Raw genomic sequence first — 17,774 nt, 5'->3', positions numbered from 1 at the left:
GCAGTTAGAGCATAAACAAAACACAAATGAGGCAACATAATGATGAGATTCTGTCAACAATCAGTGTGCTGCTATAAATGTGAAAATATCTTCATTTTTAGGCTGAAACTGCTTATGCTATTCAACTCACACATCTAATGATTTTGACTGCTGACATCATCAGCTCTGATCTCAATCACAGCTGGTGCTGTGCATCAATATTTGCAAAATTAGGCTAAATTGGAATAACTTTTCTCCACTTTTGAATCAATCACCATTAAAATAAAACTCTGTGAGACACTTTGGTCCACAAAGTAAGTAGTTCTAGTCTCTGAAACTAAGTTAGTGACAACTGTGTAATATTTACAACACTTTTCTGCTTACCTTCAATTATTCTGTTCATTTATCCATTTCATCTGATTCTGGGTGTAGTTCCAGGTTGAGAAGTCAAGTCCATCTCTTACTGACAAATAAAATAAAAAAAAAAAAGATCTGATAGTTAGAGCCTACCAGGTTCACCACCACCTGGACACGCCCAGCAGCACTTTAAGGTGCTCACATGTGCGCTCAATAAAGCCTGATTGCCTCCAACAGGTTTTGTCTGATTAGAAGAATATTTACTCCCCACCAGCAGTGTGAAGGTATTTCTCTGAAGATGAAGCTGTGTCAACTAGAAGGTCTGATTTTTGTGCTCATCATACATGCTGCCACAGCACAACGGAGCTTCAGCAGCAAATTTAGCTGCTACAAACCTCAGCCTAGAAAACCAAACTATGGAGCCAAGTAAGTTGTTTTTTTTTTTTCTTCCCTCCTTCTCTCCATTGTTGTATGTCCTCTAAAGGTGCAGTTAAAGTGGCTTAAATACAAGAGTAAATAAGGTACTTTAAAACTGTAGTGCAAGGGAATGAAGGCATGATGGATTATGTCATGGTCTAAGCTTGTCATGTTGTGCCTTGGATTTAATGACTCTGGGCCATGGTGGTTTAACTGAGCCATTCAGTGACATAATGCTTTTCTGTTGTGACTTGACTGAGGTGAAGGGAATGACTGTCAGTCTGAGGTGGATCTGTTGGTGATGTTGACTTGTCTTCCATAGAACTGCATCTCGTCCTCATGAACTCCTGAACCTTGCTCACCTGCCCAAGTCCTGGGACTGGAGGAATGTGAACGGCATTAACTATGCCAGCACCACCCGTAACCAACACATCCCTCAGTTCTGTGGCTCCTGCTGGGCACATGGTAGCACCAGTGCTATGGCAGGTAAATGGTACCAGTTTGTGGTGTTGACTGTCTTTTAGGTTTTTAATGTACATTAAAACTATGCCAATATAGCTAAATTAAACTTTCCAGGAACACAAAATGGCTGCTATTAAAGCTATTGTGGTTATGGCTTGAAGAAATGATTTTAATTTGAAAAAATGCAATGATAGGAGGGGGGGGGGGGCTTTTAAATGGGGATGTGGGAGCTAAAGTATCTGGATGACTTGCCTTTGCATTTCAATTTCACTTCCTGTAGATCGTATCAATATTAAGCGTGGAGGGGCATGGCCATCTGCTTTTCTGTCAGTCCAACATGTAATTGACTGTGCTGACTCTGGTACCTGTCATGGAGGAGATCATGCAGGTGTATGGGAGTATGCCCACAACTATGGGATTCCTGACGAGACCTGTAATAACTACCAGGCTGTTGACCAAGGTAAGAACTAAAGCCTCACCAGTTCCTATTTGAATAAAATGTGCCTTTGTAGTTGGAATTTATTTATTTTTTTTCCTAGCCTGCAAGCCATTCAATGCCTGTGGCACTTGTACAAATTTCGGGGAGTGCAGTATTGTCCAGAACTACACATTATGGAAAGTGGGGGACTTTGGTGCTGTGAGTGGAAGGGAAGAGATGATGGCAGAAATCTATGCTGGAGGACCAATCAGGTATAAGTTGAATAAAATGAAGACTCTAACGTTTTTAGAACGCTTAAGTTGAACGTGTGCACATGTCTGTCTTCAGCTGTGGAATCATGACCACTCAGAAACTTGACGAGTATACTGGCGGCTTGTACTCGGAGTCTGTCCAGTTTCCTGTGATTAACCACGTTGTGTCAGTAGCAGGCTGGGGTGTGGAAAATGGCACTGAATATTGGATTGTTCGCAACTCTTGGGGAGAACCTTGGGTGCGTCAAGCTACTAGTTTGTTTGCTAGATTTAAACTAAAGTTTTGTTGAACATGGTTGCAAGTAAACAACTTTTTTTCTTTCAGGGTGAGAAGGGTTGGCTCAGGCTCGTGACCAGTGCCTACAAAGACGGAAGTGGAAACCTGTATAACCTTGCTTTGGAAGAAGACTGCATAGTTGGAGATATGATCATCCCCTTAACTTATCAATAAAAGTTGTGGATATTTAAGAACTGAAGATTGGACTGATGCAAGATTAATCACTTAAGAATTGTAAATGACTAATCTCTTGAATGTAACGTGAGCATTCTGATTTCTACTGGGTTGCCCAACTACAGTCCTTGGCATCTCTTGTCCTGCAAATTTAGAGGCACACCAGAAACAAATGACTGAAATCCCAAATTTTTTGCACAATCCTGTTGAGGCATTGATGTAGTTTTTTTTTCCCCCATCCCCAGTTAATCCTGGAGTGTTTCAACTGCAGCTAGTTGGTGAGACAACAATGCAGACACACTCCCCTTGAGGTAATTTGAAGTGGCAAATTGACCAAAAATGCAGACCTTTGATTGGCAGAAAATGCAAACATGAATGTAAAGTCCCACTAGGAGCCCTAGAAAGAATTTGAAACCTAGATTTTACTTTGAGACAAATGTCTTGGACTTCAAAATGGAATTTTGTCAGAAATGACTTGCTGAAAACCAGAAATGCATTGTTTACATCAACCTAAAACTTGGCTTGGAAAGATCTGCAAATGTGTTTGGGCCATGAAAAAATGTAAACTGCAGAAAGCAAGTTGGCCTTAAGTCTTGGATCTCTATGGAAGTCTGTGATCTGCTAGCAGATTTTGTGAATCCTGCATCTTTGTAGTTCTGGCCAAACCATTGGTTTAAAAATATTTGCAGTTTCATTCCTAAATGGTAAAGTCATGAATAGGACTCAAACATTCATGAGCTCAATGCTGTTTGTGTAATTGAAACTTGTTTGAAAGTGGATATGTTCAGGTATTTTTCAGAAATATAATTGGATCATCCTGAGCTGCAGTACATATTAACAGACAATTGTAGAGTTGTTCAAAAACAAAGATTTTTATGAAATCAAGCATTTTACAGTGGTACTTTGAACAGTGAAGTTTTTTTTTTTTCATTACAAGTCAAATAAACTGCATGTAGATGGTAACTGGCCTGTATGTGTACAGGGCTTTATCTACTCCAGAAGAACCCAAATTGCTTCACACAACTTTCACTCATCTTTTCAAGCACACATTCACATACGGGCAAGTCACCGCTGCCCTGGAGCAGACTGCTTGGCAGGTGAAGTGTTTTGCCAGAAGACATGACAGAAGTGGATGGAGCAGGGGTTTGAACCAGCAACTTTGATTACAGGACAAACTCCCACCAGCGCAGCCCTATAAAAATCAAAGCTATTATGGTCGTTGAGCTTTGCACCTTTTAAGCACATACTCTTGTTTGAAACACCACTGTACATCTGAAGCTAGGTAATCCATAGGGGTCTCCTGAACTTGGCCAATGGTGTCCACCAACACCTGGACACCACCCTGCTTCAATGCACTGGAAACAAATGTCCTGATCAAAAACAGCTGTCTGTAGAACTTGACAGGTTGACAGTTGAAACCACTCTTTTGTGTTGGAACACATCTAAAAGTTGGACGTCGGCCCCTAAGGGCTGGAGACATGCCTGCGTCACCCCACCCTCCTCTACCCAACAACTTGAATTTTCAAATAGCCAATGCACTCTCAAGGGCAGACAGGTTTATATGCTAAAAGTTGTGAAATTGGCTTCTGATCTCAAGGGAGCTACTTGAGTTTTAAGTCAAGAGTATATGAAGTGTATATATGAAGCTGTACCTTCAGAAATATTTAGCTGCGTGGAAACTGAAGTGTTGCTGTTGACCCCAATTTGCATCTGAACTGGTGCAATGTCAAGTGAAAATGTCTGCATAGAAACCTTCCTATTTCAGACAATCATAATTTATCACTAGAAATATTACTGTATCGGGATGTGATCCAGGTAAATTCAGGCAGGTTAGGCACATAATTTTATAAAAACACTCTAATTTGTGGTGTTGAGTGTTATGAATTGCATGTAGCAATTCCCTCCTTCAGGTCCCAACATCAGTAAATCAAGTGGGTCTTTAATAAAATGACTGTTTATGTAGCTTCCTAGTCTTGATTACACACACTCAACTCGCTTATTGAGTGAATGTTTTATTGGTTTAAATTCCAACAGGCCTCTGGAGAAAGTCTGTTAAATCACCAGCTATCTATAATAGCAAACACAACAGCATCATCTGAGTTTATGTGCAATTATTGAAGCCCATTTTCATGCTCTGGAAAATAAAAGGAAACAGAGTACTCAGATACTTAGTTCAGGGAACGCAACAACAATAAAAATGCAAAAACACAAGCTGCTGTGCTCTGCTGCTGATATGGAAATGCTTTCCATTAACTCCAGTTTCCATTCAGCTTCTCATGGGAGAACAAAAGGATAATCAAACCTTCTGTGGTGCTCTGCAAGCCTCAAACCTTTAGAGCTGTGCTGCTTCCAAGGTGAGACATGCTGTGAAAAGAATAAATAAAAATGAGCATAATTTTGTTGCTCAGAATTAAGTGATCAAGCCCCCACCCTCCGGCAATCTTTCACGTAAAATCAAATTTGCAGTTTGATTAAATTTCCTGCTTGCTCTTTCATTTGCATAATCACAAGCAGAGCTCTAATGGTCGGGAATGAAAACACATGCTAATCTATGCGTCGAAAGCAAAAAGTTATTTTCCAGGAAACCAGAAAAGGTCTGAAGAATGCAGGTTGCAAAAGCATGAGTCCTTTTAATGTAAGTGATTCAGCATTCATCTTCATCAGTGCAATCAATATGACAAAATGGATTTTTCAGTAATTTTTCCAAACCCATTATATGTCATTTTGGGTATTGATTTATTTTGTTCTGTAAACATGTAAATGAAGGAGGTGGAAGATGCATAAAAATGTTTTTTTTGTTTCTTGAGGCCTCAGATTATCGGCCTTAACAGATTTGAAGGGCATAACCACAACTAAAGTATTCTTGAACAAGGCATAGATCTGATTTATCCGCAGAATCACTCTACAAGGCCACTACGGGAGTCTGCTTGTTAGTTGTTGTTTTTTTTTTTTTTTTGTAAAATCTGTGATTTGCTTTGCAAAAAAATGCAGCATAACAAAGAGATTTCACACAACGTTTGAAACTGGAGGCACTGCATCTTATCATGACTCAAAACATGCCCAAATGATGCTTTCATGTTATTACTGCCTGGAGATATATTTAAAACAAGAGAAGGAATTACTTCTTGTTTAATGAGTTCCATAGTATTTTTAATAATTTATCACATCAAAATGAACCGTGTTGTCTTTTTATCTCATATCTGACAAATCAGCTTTCTTCACCAAAAAAGCTTTTTTGAGTGCAGGATTTTTGGATTAATCAAATGTGAAAGATTAGCTCTATTAAATGCTGTAAATCAGAATTTAACAAAAATGTCTATTTGAACCAATTTGCATTAAAGATTGGGTTTGAAATCTCATCACTGAAAATGCACAGTTTGCTTCTCAGACAGCAGTTGTTTTTCCTGTTTATCCGTGTTTTTCTTTCGAGCAAAAGAAGCCCCTGACCAACAATCAGTCAGCAGGATTCCAGACTAAGTCTCCAACCACATCCATCCTGCTAGTTCCTCCTTCTGTCAGATATACCCGTGCAGCCTCGAGGCAGCAACAGAATTAGCTCTAGTTAATGAAAGAGTATTAATTTCTCTTAGTCACAACAAAATAAAGTACTAATGTGGCCATGAATATTTCAGTTACACTGCAGCAACACGGGAATCTGCTCTCACAATCTTCCCTGGCTTGCAGAACAAGAATTGGCGATTAAATGCATTATTAATGCCTCATAATAAAATGTATATTTTGCAGCGGTGGCATGGAGTAAAAATCCAATGAGGAGTCAATACTATTTCAAACTAACTTGCTGAACACTTTCAATAATGAGAAACTGCCTCCACGCCTCTGCAGCTTAGTGAACAGAGCTCCTCTTTCTGTTATCACTGTCTATTGTAAGGTAGTGCATTCTTATTGTATCCATTAGAAATGGATGTGATCCTTCCAAGTCAGTCTTTTTTTTTTTTGCAGTCTCCCCCTGGAAGTTTTAATTAGAACAGCAGTCATTCGTGCTATCGTTGTTTCAAGAGAGCCGCTTCAGCATTCTTTAGATGCCCACTTCATCACAGGATCAGAGGCCCACAGAGGGTGGACTGTTCAGGGTGGCTGCCTCATGTGTCCTCTGCATTTTACCTCCGCATTCAGAAACTGATTCTCTACTGAAACGGGGCTGTTAAGAATGTTTTGCAAATTTTCTGGGACAAGTACAGAGATAAGTTTAGACTCAAAGAACTTGTTGTTAGATTCATAATTCTCACAATCCAACACAAACCTAGAGAAGCATGGGCAATGTGATCCCTATGGAATGTTGTTTCTGAAACAGTTGGACTGGAAATATAAGAAACTTAGTTTTAGTGGTTTGATGGAAATGTTTTCGTTTGGGGCCTTAAGGGATTCAAACTTTTGATGTGACTTTTTCAGCTTTTTTTTTATGGAGCAGTTTTTGGCAGATGGTTTGATAGAAATAAGATGTTTGCCTGAAGACCAACAAAATAAATACAAAAAGAAATTATAATAATAACATTGTGTTCAGTAACTTCCGATTTCTTCAGTTTTCCACAGATAGTTAAGCATAAATAAGTTATTAAAAGTTTATGTGCATTAAAGTGAAAATGTCATGTTCTGTTGGATGAACCTTTACATTTGAGTTGTTTTGTTGAAGCGTTAGGATGTAAACTGTTTTCTCAATAGTGCAAACATCCTGGCTTGCATTAAATAGACATAATTATCCCACTTTGCTTCACACTCCTGCCTGACTGATGACACAAACTGTGTTGGAAACACAAAGGCTTTTGTGAAAATGTAAGGTGGAAAGTATGCTTATCTGTCCAAATGTGTTTATTTGTTTGTTGTGCATTCATTTCTAATTTCACAGTGAAGTTGTAGTTGAATTGTCCTGGCAGATTTTTAAAACATGAAGTTAAATTTTCTTAAGACAAATTAGCTCCCTTTTGGCAAAGGCATTGCACTTGTTACACTACATGAAATCAGTGATTTAAACCAAGAAAGTAATGTTTTTATGTTTTCAGCTGAAACGAGAACAACACAGTGCCTTGTGTCCAGCCCTCCTGAGTCTATAGGTACAACCATATTTTACAGCTGCAGGGTTTTTCAGGAATGTGTTGACCAGCTTTGTACATGTAAAGACTGAAATTTCTCCTTTGCAAACTAACTAAGCAGAATCAGACTGAGCAGACAGCCTGTGTGAATGAAAGTTTTTTAAATCTTGTTGCAGATCTTCAACTTAATTTATGTTTTGATTTTGGATTGGGATTTCTTAAACATGGAAACATTTTAATCAAGCTCATTCTGGTATAGGTCTGCATGTACGTGTAGGTTTCAGTGAACCTCCTCCCTGACTTCAAGTCTTTTTCATCTTCACATAAGGTTTTTTGGTGCTTCTGCAGGATTGGTCTGTATTTAACTTCAACTACCTCCAGCGTTATGCCTGGTCCCCTGAAGATGTGTCTGGGGGGTTAGGTCCGAATTTGTTTTCTGCCACATTCTGCACATAGATTACAAAGCTAAGTTTTGGTCTCATCTGACCAAAACATGGCTGGTTGCTAACAAGACCTCCAAAACATTTCTTATAACAATTCCTTTCTTGTAGCCATTTATCCATGAAGATCTCTAGAGTTCACGGTGGTAAACAGTGTTTACAACAGCCACAAACTCATAAATATTAAATATTCAGATTCCCATTTGATTAGAGACTGAAATCCAGTAGCATTGGAGAAATGTGTGCCACTTCATTTTGTGTCATTTTTCACTGTCAAAGTGACCAGAGCTGCCACAGTGGGACCATGTTGCTAACATCTGGTCATCGTGGGACAAAATCAGTGACTTTTATCTTCCACGCAGTGGCCTTTATAGTTGCTTCCTCTAGTTTTCTTGGAAATGTCATCCTCTCAACAGAGTTTGACATGAACACAGTAGTTAGTCAGGGGTCTTTTGGTTCATATGAACTGACCCGCAGCTGCATGATGCTGCCCCCTGTTGAAAAATTCATTTTCATGTAATGACTGAAACCTTAATGTTATTTTATTTCTATATGTGTTCACTAACATACAGCAGATATCAAAGACTTAATTGCATGTGTTAATTAATTTAGTCTTAATTTAGTGAGTCTCAAAGCTATTTGTCAAGTTGTGAAGATTAGAAACTGCATATATTTGGCATGAAGGAATTTTGAGGTATAAAGATTTGATCCATGTGTTACTTTTTGTTCTAAAAGATGGCTTCTGTCAGAAAATAGTGTATTCACTCTTGGCACACAATGAGTTAAGATGTGTCTTGATAATATTTACTTGCAATAACTAATATTGATGGAGATATCATGTGGAACTTCACAATTTTTATTGCAAAAAGGGAACATTTTGGTGTCATTTCGAAACTCTGTGATTAACTACATAATGGCTTTCAAAGCAAACTCATTTTCTGCACATTTTTTAAATCATTAAACATTAAAACCATTTTCCCTCTAAAAGTAACCGACTTTCTGGACGTCAAAGAGCTGATTGATGTCGCAGTAGAGGCTGCCTGCAGGAAAACAAATCTGTCTAAATGTGGCTTTGAAGAAAAGGAGCAGCTTTCCCCCCTCTGATCAGAAACTTGGGTTTGGTGGAAGAGCGCCCCGCCCTCCTGGTCCATATAACCAGAAAGCCAGTTTGCAGGACGCTCAAACAAAACAGGAACGTTGGAGATCACTTCGCTGTGTATGAAGTATTCCTGGGGGTGAACTCTGGCTATTCTGACCCAACGGATTACACTGGCTGTTTCATCTTTTGACGGCAAGCAAGCAACCACAAGTGACCATGGATTTTCTCAATCACAACTATTTGAATGCGCGCAACCCCTATGATTACACTTTCAATTTCTGGAACGACTATCTTGGACTCACGACATTGGTTACGAAGAATAATAAGCTCAACATGCCCCAGAATCCGAACTCTATCACCGAGTCCCTGAAAGCGACGCTGGGTTTGGACGATTCCCCGGCGTGCCCGTGCGTAATCGCGGGCGGCACCGGAGAGAGCGGGCACCTGGACTGTTGCTGTCCGTCCGGCAGCCCCCCGCCACCCTCCATCCTGGACCTGAAGGAGCGCTTCTCCATCCTCAGCCCGTTCCAAAGCCAGCTGCCGGAGCGGGAGATGGGCTTCGGTGGAAGCTTTGCGGGGTTCGATCTCTTTGGTGTGGAGCGGAAGATGCGCAAACCCACAACCAGGGGCAAGCAGGAGCCCAAAATCTGCGTGTTCTGCCGGAATAACGGAGCGCCGGAGGAGGTGTTCGGCTCTCACGTCCTGAAAACTCCGGACGGCCGAGTTGTGTGTCCGATTCTGAGGGCTTACACCTGCCCGCTCTGCAGCGCCAACGGGGACAATGCCCACACGATAAAATACTGTCCACTGTCAAAAGACCAGCCATCCCAGCGCCCATTAAAGGGGGGGAGGGCTGTGGGCGGTAAGAGGATGAAAATATTTTAAATAGACGAATCTATAAAGTAAATTGAATTGCACTGAACAATTTCCAGATGTCTGTTTTGATTTCGGTTTTAGCCTTTATTCCTGTCTCATAAGCATACTGTCTTTTTTCTTTGTTCCATCTATGAGATTGCTTCTATTTTTATAGTTCTTTTATCCACATAGAATCATTTTCTGCTTTATACATCAGATTTACTCTTTTCTCTAGTTTAGTCATTTGAGTGTGTGCATACAAAAACACATATGTATCAATAATCCAACATTTTTAATAGTATTTTGGTCACTTAAGAAAATACACTGACATTTGGTAAGGGGGATGAATGTCATAACCAATTTCTACCAAGTATTTTTGTATGGTGAGCTAAAAGCTTGCTGCAATCTTCTTTCATGTCTTAGAGAAACCAAAGTTATGTTTGCCATTAAAAAAGCCGAGGAATGTGTTGGTAATGTGTATGTGTGGGGCTGAGTGAAGGAGGAAGTCTTTGAACCCCTCGGCCTGCCTGAAAAAAACTCCACCACATGTTTTCCAACTTGCTCTAAAAGTTGATGCTCATTCTGGGAGGAAGGAACTAAAAACAGACAATGTGGCTTCTGTTTTAGCTCCATGCTCTCTGGGGAACAAACAACTGATAAGAAACCTATTATATCTCATACCTGAGCAGATTTGAAACTATTCCACATTTTTATGTTTACATTCCCAAATAAAAGTGACACACTGGATTTTATTTTGTTTCTTTGTAAGTCCTATGTTGTAATTTTACTTCTTTTTTTTAGATTTTTGTTTCCCTTGACAATTTGTTCAGCTGAGCGTCTCCTGGCCAGGTCTACTCTGATATACAACAGTGTGAGTCCTTATTACCCAGAAAACATAGCAAATGAATGTCAGTAAACAATGATCCATTTTTTTTTCTTTTCTGAAGAATCCCAAAAAAAGATGCAAAAATGTCCTGAATGTACAATTCAAAGTGTCACTTGTGGGACTGCACATTTCTGAAAGTTTTGTTTACCAAAGGAAAACAACTGCATTAATGAGAGAAAGACAAAAGGTTTGCTGTACAGTCAATAAAAATGATGTTTATTCAGTATTTTAACATGACAAGTGACTTCAGAGGGCGCTACCTCAACGGGATTTTGTACTTACATGTAAAAAAAAAAAAAAAAAAAGAAAAATCAATAGCAGTTTATTGATATAGTGCTGCCATTTATATTAAGGGTTTTTGATAGTATTTTTGATCTTTGTATAACATAATTGTATTTTCATTTTGTTGCATTTAACACAATGGAAGTGAGTTTCCAAAAAGCTATGATAAGCATTACTTCACCAAAAGGTGATTGTCTGTAAATAATGAATATGCCCATACTTTTGAAAGATTAGCTGTCCAGTGATACATTGAGGGTGCAAACGAGTGAAAAAAATGCTGACAACAATTGCCACTTTTAACAGAGGTTTTTGATTAAATGATTAAGAGAAAAAGAAACACTGTTGAACTTTGTTATTTATATTTTACCATATTTTACTGTATGCTGCTGTGCAGAATAACATGAATTCACTAGAGAAATAAAAACATATCAAATATTTGAGCTACATGGCTGCGTTCTGTGGTTTACTTAATAACAGAGAAGTATACAAGCATGTCTCTAAACAAGTCTCAGATTACTGTTTCACTGAAAGCTGAACAACTCAACCAGGCGACATGCCTTGGAAGTAATGTGAATATTACATTAATGTTCGACATGTTCTACACTCATAACAGTAATACTCTAACCTTTGATCCAACTCTAGCAGATCTGCTGCCCTGACATCTCAAAGATTTTCCCTGAGAAGACAAACACAGTGCCACAGTTGTTCGCTGTTGTTTCGGGAGGTCGGCCCACGCAGGAATGTCTTGGCTTGTGTCTCTGGTTCAGAAAGATCATGTTTGCGCTGAAGTGGATTGAATAGCTGGCCCTCCTGGCCTTCCCCGCCTGCCATCTGTGGAATGGCTGCTGCAGACACATTGCAGGGCTCAAAAGCAGGCAGGAAGCTTTGCTGACGCTTCTTGTTTTCTGTGAAAAACTCAGAGCTGTACTAAAGGAGTGCAGCTGTGAGTGCTTGTGACTTACAGCCGCAGCTTGAATCACTACAAATGTTCCATAAATTAGGTAAATAATGAATGAAGAAATGCTATGATTAGTTTATGAATAGCCTTACTGTCTCCAGTCTCTCCAAGTCAATCCTTATAATTGCTTCTGATTCTAGTTTGCATATATTAGACCCCCCCACCCCTTTCTTCTGCCTTCATGCATCTCTCCAGCTGAGGCCATGGCATTAAAAATGGATGACTACTAAGTGCAACAGGGATTTGTCTCTGTGAGAACAGTGGAGAAAAAGCCTTGCAGGCTAGCATTTCAGGCAAACACAGTCAGCAAACAGGTCGTATTCCCACTACGCCTCCACTTCCATTAGTCGCTCTGCAGATAGGTCTGTATAATCCAGTTAGCTGCACCATTTATGAGATATGTATCTTTCATGATCCTATAATATGTCTTCGCCAGCTGGTTGTTATGATGCATACAATGTGTGTTCTAAACCAATCCTTCTCCATAGTTTGACAGAGAAAGCAATAAAGATGTAAAACAGCAGAAAATTTGATTTCAACTATAACTGGGCGTTTAATTACAAAATGAGTAACCTGGAGGTTTCATTAAAGGACAGAATGATCAGTCAGGTGTTGACCCACAGTGTCTGTCACTAAGACCGAGGCAACTGGATCCCCTCTGGCACTTAGTCAAGATTTAGTTAATGCTCAGCTGCAGTATTTAGTCATTTCTGCCCATTTGATTTATTGGACTCATTAAGTCAGTGTGTTTATCATTGTGTTGGCTACATGCAATGTTTCTGGAATAAAGTGCAACACTGCAGGGTAGAAATGTAAACTTTCTCTTTAGAAAGCATGACAGCCATTTTTGATAAGCTCATTGTTATACTTTTCAAGGGATTTGATAATAAAAAATTACCTAATGGTGTGCAGAAATAATCCATTGACTGCACATTAAATTAAATTATTGTTATTAACAAAACCCAGTGTGCTTGACTGAGTATAAAATGTCAACATTCAATTTTTGCAGAAGTGTCTGCAGACGACAGTGAAAAATAGCAGAGGGTCTTTGGTTCTGTTTTTCTGCCAATAGAGGTGGAGGTTTGAACTGATCATGATCTAAAAGCTGAGAAATACAAGGAGACGCTTCTCATCAGGCAATATGCCTCAAGCTGGTATTTGATTGAGCCCAAATGTAAGCTGCAGCAGAAGAACAACCACAAGTCAATGTCATTAAAAACTGATCTCAACATCTTCAATTTGTCTGGGATTACGAACAATCATGGTTCTGTGGTTAGTTTTCCAAGATATTTAGTGCAACCTATGAGTTAAACTTTATTAGAAACCATGTACCAAAAGCAATTAATGCTTTTAAAGGGGCATGATTAGTTAAACAAAGCTTATATGATCCTTTTTTTATACATTCACCGGATGTTACTGACTGATTAGCATAAAAAAAATCAACATTTCCATTTTTTAAAATGTTTTAGCTTCCAGCTTTTTTTTTTTATTAATTTGGCTAAAACTTTTGCCCAGTGCTGTTGTAAACAGTTGCATTGTCTTTGTTTTATTTCAGTCTAAATTAATTTTTAACTAAATTTGTCTGACCTTTTCCATAAAATAATTATCAAATCTAATAGTCCACATTCACTTTGTGTTTCTACTTTGGGTAGAAGCATTTAGCCTTATTGTGTCTGAGTCTCTATGCAGGACAAAGCAAAACCTGAAATGATTCAATTCAATCCCACAGTGGTTTGATTAACATTATTCTCTTTTGTTGACCCACATCACAACAGGTTGAAAGGCTTATAATAAGCAGCAAAGCTGCAGGATTCATTCATAGGTATCACCCTTTCAATGAATGCACATCCAAAAAGGATGCTCCTGTCGCCTAGCAACTCCCTGCCATAAAATTGAACCACAGCTGAGCACAAAGTCACTTCATAGTGAGAGGTAAATGGGGTATCATGTTTAGTCGTCAACCAAGAGATTTGGTGGTCATTTGGTGCAGATTTTAAATTGGAAAAAATAAGAAAAAATAATCTGGCATTGACATCTTGACAAAGCAATGTCTCATGTGGTGGTAAAGGGGATTACATTAAGCAAACATAATACCTGTACTGTTATTTCAAATTTATTTTTCTGATTGTTATCCATATCTGCAGTCACTGGTGTGGAAGGATTCATTATGACGACTGCAGTGGTGATGAACTCTCTGTCCACAGTGCTGCACTGACCGTCTCTTGGACTCTACAATAACAACTGTGTCCCTCTGAGGGCAGATTACTGCTTTGATGCTGTAATTGAAATTTCACAAAGGATTTATGTGAAATCAAAACCCCGAGCTATTTAAACGAGCTGGACAGGTTATTAAGTTCCCTGCACAGCATGATCATCTCATTTCTTGGTGGCTGTTTCACTTGTGCAGATGTACTGTCAGTTGAAATAACCCTCAGACCGGTGTGAGGTTTGCACAGCAGAAGAACGTTAAATGATTTCAACATTAGGTCAGAGAGCACAGCAGGTATTTTCCAGTTTGTGTTTCCTTCAAAATGTTTCAGTCCTTAATATTTAACCATCTGCCTTCAGCTGACCATGCTGTAGAATCATTTCACTTATTCAGTCTCATAAAAGATAAGACAAAGACAGAAACAAGACAGCAGAGAATGTTTTTGTGTTTTTTATGGTTTTTCCTATTGTTCCAGTACAAACAAAACAGGCATGTTAGCAGCTGCTTCCTCTGGTTTTCTACCTTGAAACAGATTTTTACAATAATATTTCTTTTTACTTTCTCAATTTCTTAGATGCTGCCATCCTTAGCAGTAATGTTACATAACCTTGTTTAATATTTATGCAGTGAGAACCATAATAGAGCAATTAATGTGTATTAAAGCTGACAATGGAATAAATTACTGCACTTGAAAGTAAAAAAAAAAAAGACAAAAAATATATAATTCATGATCCCACCATTCACACATTGTTTGTTTTTTTCACATATTCAATATCAGGTGACCAGGTGACCAGGTGACCAGGTTCAGGTTTAAAAACCAGACTTCACAGGTCTGAAGCAATATTATATTAACATATTAATAACCCTTGATGTTTTTACATTTCTTCAAGTAACAACTAAAAATCACAACAGTTTCCCTCTGTTGTATTTGGATTTATTAGCACAAGCAGTACATAGTCATGAAATGGGGGCAGGGAGAGATGGTGGGTTTAATTCTAATTAGATACCTGGGAAGTAAAAAAGAAATACAGTTTGCTGCAGTTACAACTGCAAGGCCTTTGGGTGTGATTAAAGTTTTTTCCATTCTTGTTTGCAAATTAGCTTTTACTCAGTAAAATTAGATGACCATCTGTGAGCATGAGTTTTGTCAAAACGTCTCCATGACAAGTTATTGCTCTGCTAAATCATTAGGTCCAGCAGAAGTCATGAGCAAGTAAAACTGTAATAGTGATGAAATGTGCTGCCTTTCACCTGAAGCGCAAATTTTATATGAGAAATATGCAATGTTTGAAAACATAAAAGATTAGCTCATGAAAGAGCTGATTTATGAGCCAAGTGTGCAAATTTAGCAACATGAAAGAAAACTGGATATTTCTAACAGTTGATTAAGAGAAACGGAAATTTCTAAAGAATTCATTGTTTGAAGTTAATGTGACTCTGAGAATACACATTATTAATTTAAATAGCTGAAAGTATTTGCTGATCAAACAGCTTTATCAGATGGTCCAGTTACATTACATTCTCTCAGTTCATCGAAGCACGTTATCACAGCGTTGCAGGCAGGTGATAAGTTACAGAGAATTCACTTGTTGGCCCCAACATTTCCCAGAATACACTCACAATAAGGACGTTCCTGTCGCCTAGCAACTCCTGGAGATAAAATTGGACGGCAGCCAAGCATGAAAGTCATTCTTTCTGAGCGAGGAAAAAAAAAAGGATACCATCTTTAGCTTTTATTATGGCCCGGGGGGTAATTTGGTGCCACATATCAGTCCCAATTTTTAAAAAAAGAGGCGAGGAGCACATTTTATTTAGAGACACATAGAGATGGATGCCTTCTGTTTTAAAATCTGACCTGTGTAAACCGTTCGAGTTAAACCTCGGTTCGGTCATTTATCTCAGGTGTGCACAATACAACAACAACATTGCAGCACATTTATTAATTCTAATAACAGTATATTGAAAGTGTACCAGTCTCCTTCTGCAATAACATGTTGTGCAGATTAAATATGGGAAAACTGTTGAACAATGATGATTTTTTTTTATGTGTAATGTTTTCTCCAAATAATTGGAAAAATTAATTTGTTTTGACTAGTTGCTTTTTTTGCATAGTTGTTTCCTACAAACTATCTAAACATGTTTAACTACAGAACAAAATGTCCTGGAATAAAAATGCAAGCATGAATTTAAAGTCAAACTGAAAAAGACTGTTGATATGTCTGCAATAAGAAAATTTGATATTTAATGAGATCTTTAATGGAGACATAATATATCATTTTTAATTTTTAATATAGATTTATCTACATCTAATTTACAACAAATGCCGTCTTGAGGAACTTTAAAATATTTAATTTACGTACAGAAATACTTTGTAAATTCAAGAACAGAGCAAGAGAGTCTTTTGAGAGTCTGGAAATTATTATTCAAAGAAGGATTCTTCATAAAATAAAGAACATTGCTGAGCATCTTCATGATGAGACTGTTATAAACACACTATAATAGTCTCACTATCTACAGTCAGAGGCTTCATCAGACCCACTGTTACGCAAACTCCAACTGGAGATCCTTTCTGCCCAAAGCCAACAGTACAATGACTCTTTAAAGAAACATGGATAATTTATATTTCAATACAAATTAAAATACTGCATTAATATGGGAGTAATACAGTATTTTTGAATAGAACTGAGAAGACATCAGCATCATACTTGTCTGTCTGAATTGTTACGTCTCCCTGCAATTTGGTTCTGTTTAGATCTAAGACATGGTTCACTGAGGCATCAGGCTCTGTTGAGCTCGCCCTCTGCACAGGGAAGCTTTTTGTGTATGTGTGCTGTCGTCCAAAAGTTAACAGTGTGAAGCTACAGTAGATGAAGCTTTGCACTGGTTAACCATTAAGCGGCTGACAGTTAGAAATGGCCAAGATGAGTTGCAATAACTTTTAATCTAGCAACACACAATGTCAGCACATAAGGAAATCAGAGTGATGCAGCATATATAAGCTCCTGGGTTGTTTTATGTCAGGTTATTATGTAAACCCTTGGTTCCTAGTAACGTCCCTGTTGCAAAAACAACAAGGTTGTGTTTCTTGGTCTGGTTTTCAAAAGTCAAAGTTACTGTTTCAATTGTAAATGGATAAAAATACTGCAACGGTTTGCAGATCTGTTTGTTTTGTCAATGTATTACTGGATAATTCCCTTTTTAGCTATTTTTTTCCCAACTCATTTAGCAGATGTTAGGTCTGAAAAACCTCTCGCTTTTTTCAGTTTCGTTTTGGTTTGGTCATATGAAACTGGAAAATGTTACGTTAAGGTTCTTTTTTGTTGATGAGTATTATTTGGATTTACGAGTCAGATTTTTAACTCAGTAGGAAAAATCAACATGAACACATGAAAAGTCTTAATTCCAGCTATGTTAGAGATTTCCTACCGCACAAAAGTTATTTTTAGAGGAATAAGAACATGGAACTCCCTTCCTTCAACATTGAAGGAGTGAATTTACATACCCTACCCATGTTCATAAAAACAAGATATTGTATGAACTTTATTCTATTCAGGAATAAACAGTTTTCTTTCTTTAACCTGAGGACTAATTAGCAAAAATTCAAGAAAGCACATATCAGTGAGGCAGCTCATGAATCCTTT

General features: G+C 38.2%; 2 protein-coding genes across 2 annotated transcripts; both read left to right on the top strand.

Annotated features, from left to right (window-relative positions):
• Positions 1-585: 585 nt before the first annotated feature.
• Positions 586-2,381, top strand: LOC103137306 (cathepsin Z-like). The gene is made up of 6 exons (XM_007550988.2): positions 586-762; positions 1,076-1,239; positions 1,496-1,675; positions 1,755-1,905; positions 1,982-2,144; positions 2,231-2,381. The coding sequence occupies exons 1-6, from the start codon at positions 635-637 to the stop codon at positions 2,354-2,356; spliced, it is 912 nt and encodes a 303-aa protein (XP_007551050.1). The 5' UTR covers positions 586-634; the 3' UTR covers positions 2,357-2,381.
• A 6,617-nt stretch (positions 2,382-8,998) lies between these two features.
• nanos1 (nanos homolog 1) lies at positions 8,999-11,410 on the top strand. Its single transcript, XM_007550987.2, has one exon. It carries the CDS (start codon positions 9,160-9,162, stop codon positions 9,826-9,828), a length of 669 nt encoding a protein of 222 aa, XP_007551049.1. The 5' UTR covers positions 8,999-9,159; the 3' UTR covers positions 9,829-11,410.
• Positions 11,411-17,774: the final 6,364 nt, after the last annotated feature.

The sequence above is a fragment of the Poecilia formosa genome, unplaced genomic scaffold, assembly GCF_000485575.1.
Source record: "Poecilia formosa unplaced genomic scaffold, Poecilia_formosa-5.1.2 Scaffold39, whole genome shotgun sequence".
Classification (NCBI taxonomy): domain Eukaryota; kingdom Metazoa; phylum Chordata; class Actinopteri; order Cyprinodontiformes; family Poeciliidae; genus Poecilia; species Poecilia formosa.
This window is presented reverse-complemented; position numbering and strand designations above follow the sequence as displayed.

What these genes read in the sequence shown, in the direction of transcription:
- LOC103137306 (XM_007550988.2), top strand. Translation starts at nt 635, where the DNA reads ATGAAGCTGTGTCAACTAGAAGGTCTGATTTTTGTGCTCATCATACAT. An exon ending in AAACCAAACTATGGAGCCAA is followed by an intron (nt 763 to 1,075) that starts GTAAGTTGTTTT and finishes TGTCTTCCATAG; the next exon opens with AACTGCATCTCGTCCTCATG. An exon ending in CTACCAGGCTGTTGACCAAG is followed by an intron (nt 1,676 to 1,754) that starts GTAAGAACTAAA and finishes TTTTTTTCCTAG; the next exon opens with CCTGCAAGCCATTCAATGCC.
- nanos1 (XM_007550987.2), top strand. Translation starts at nt 9,160, where the DNA reads ATGGATTTTCTCAATCACAACTATTTGAATGCGCGCAACCCCTATGAT.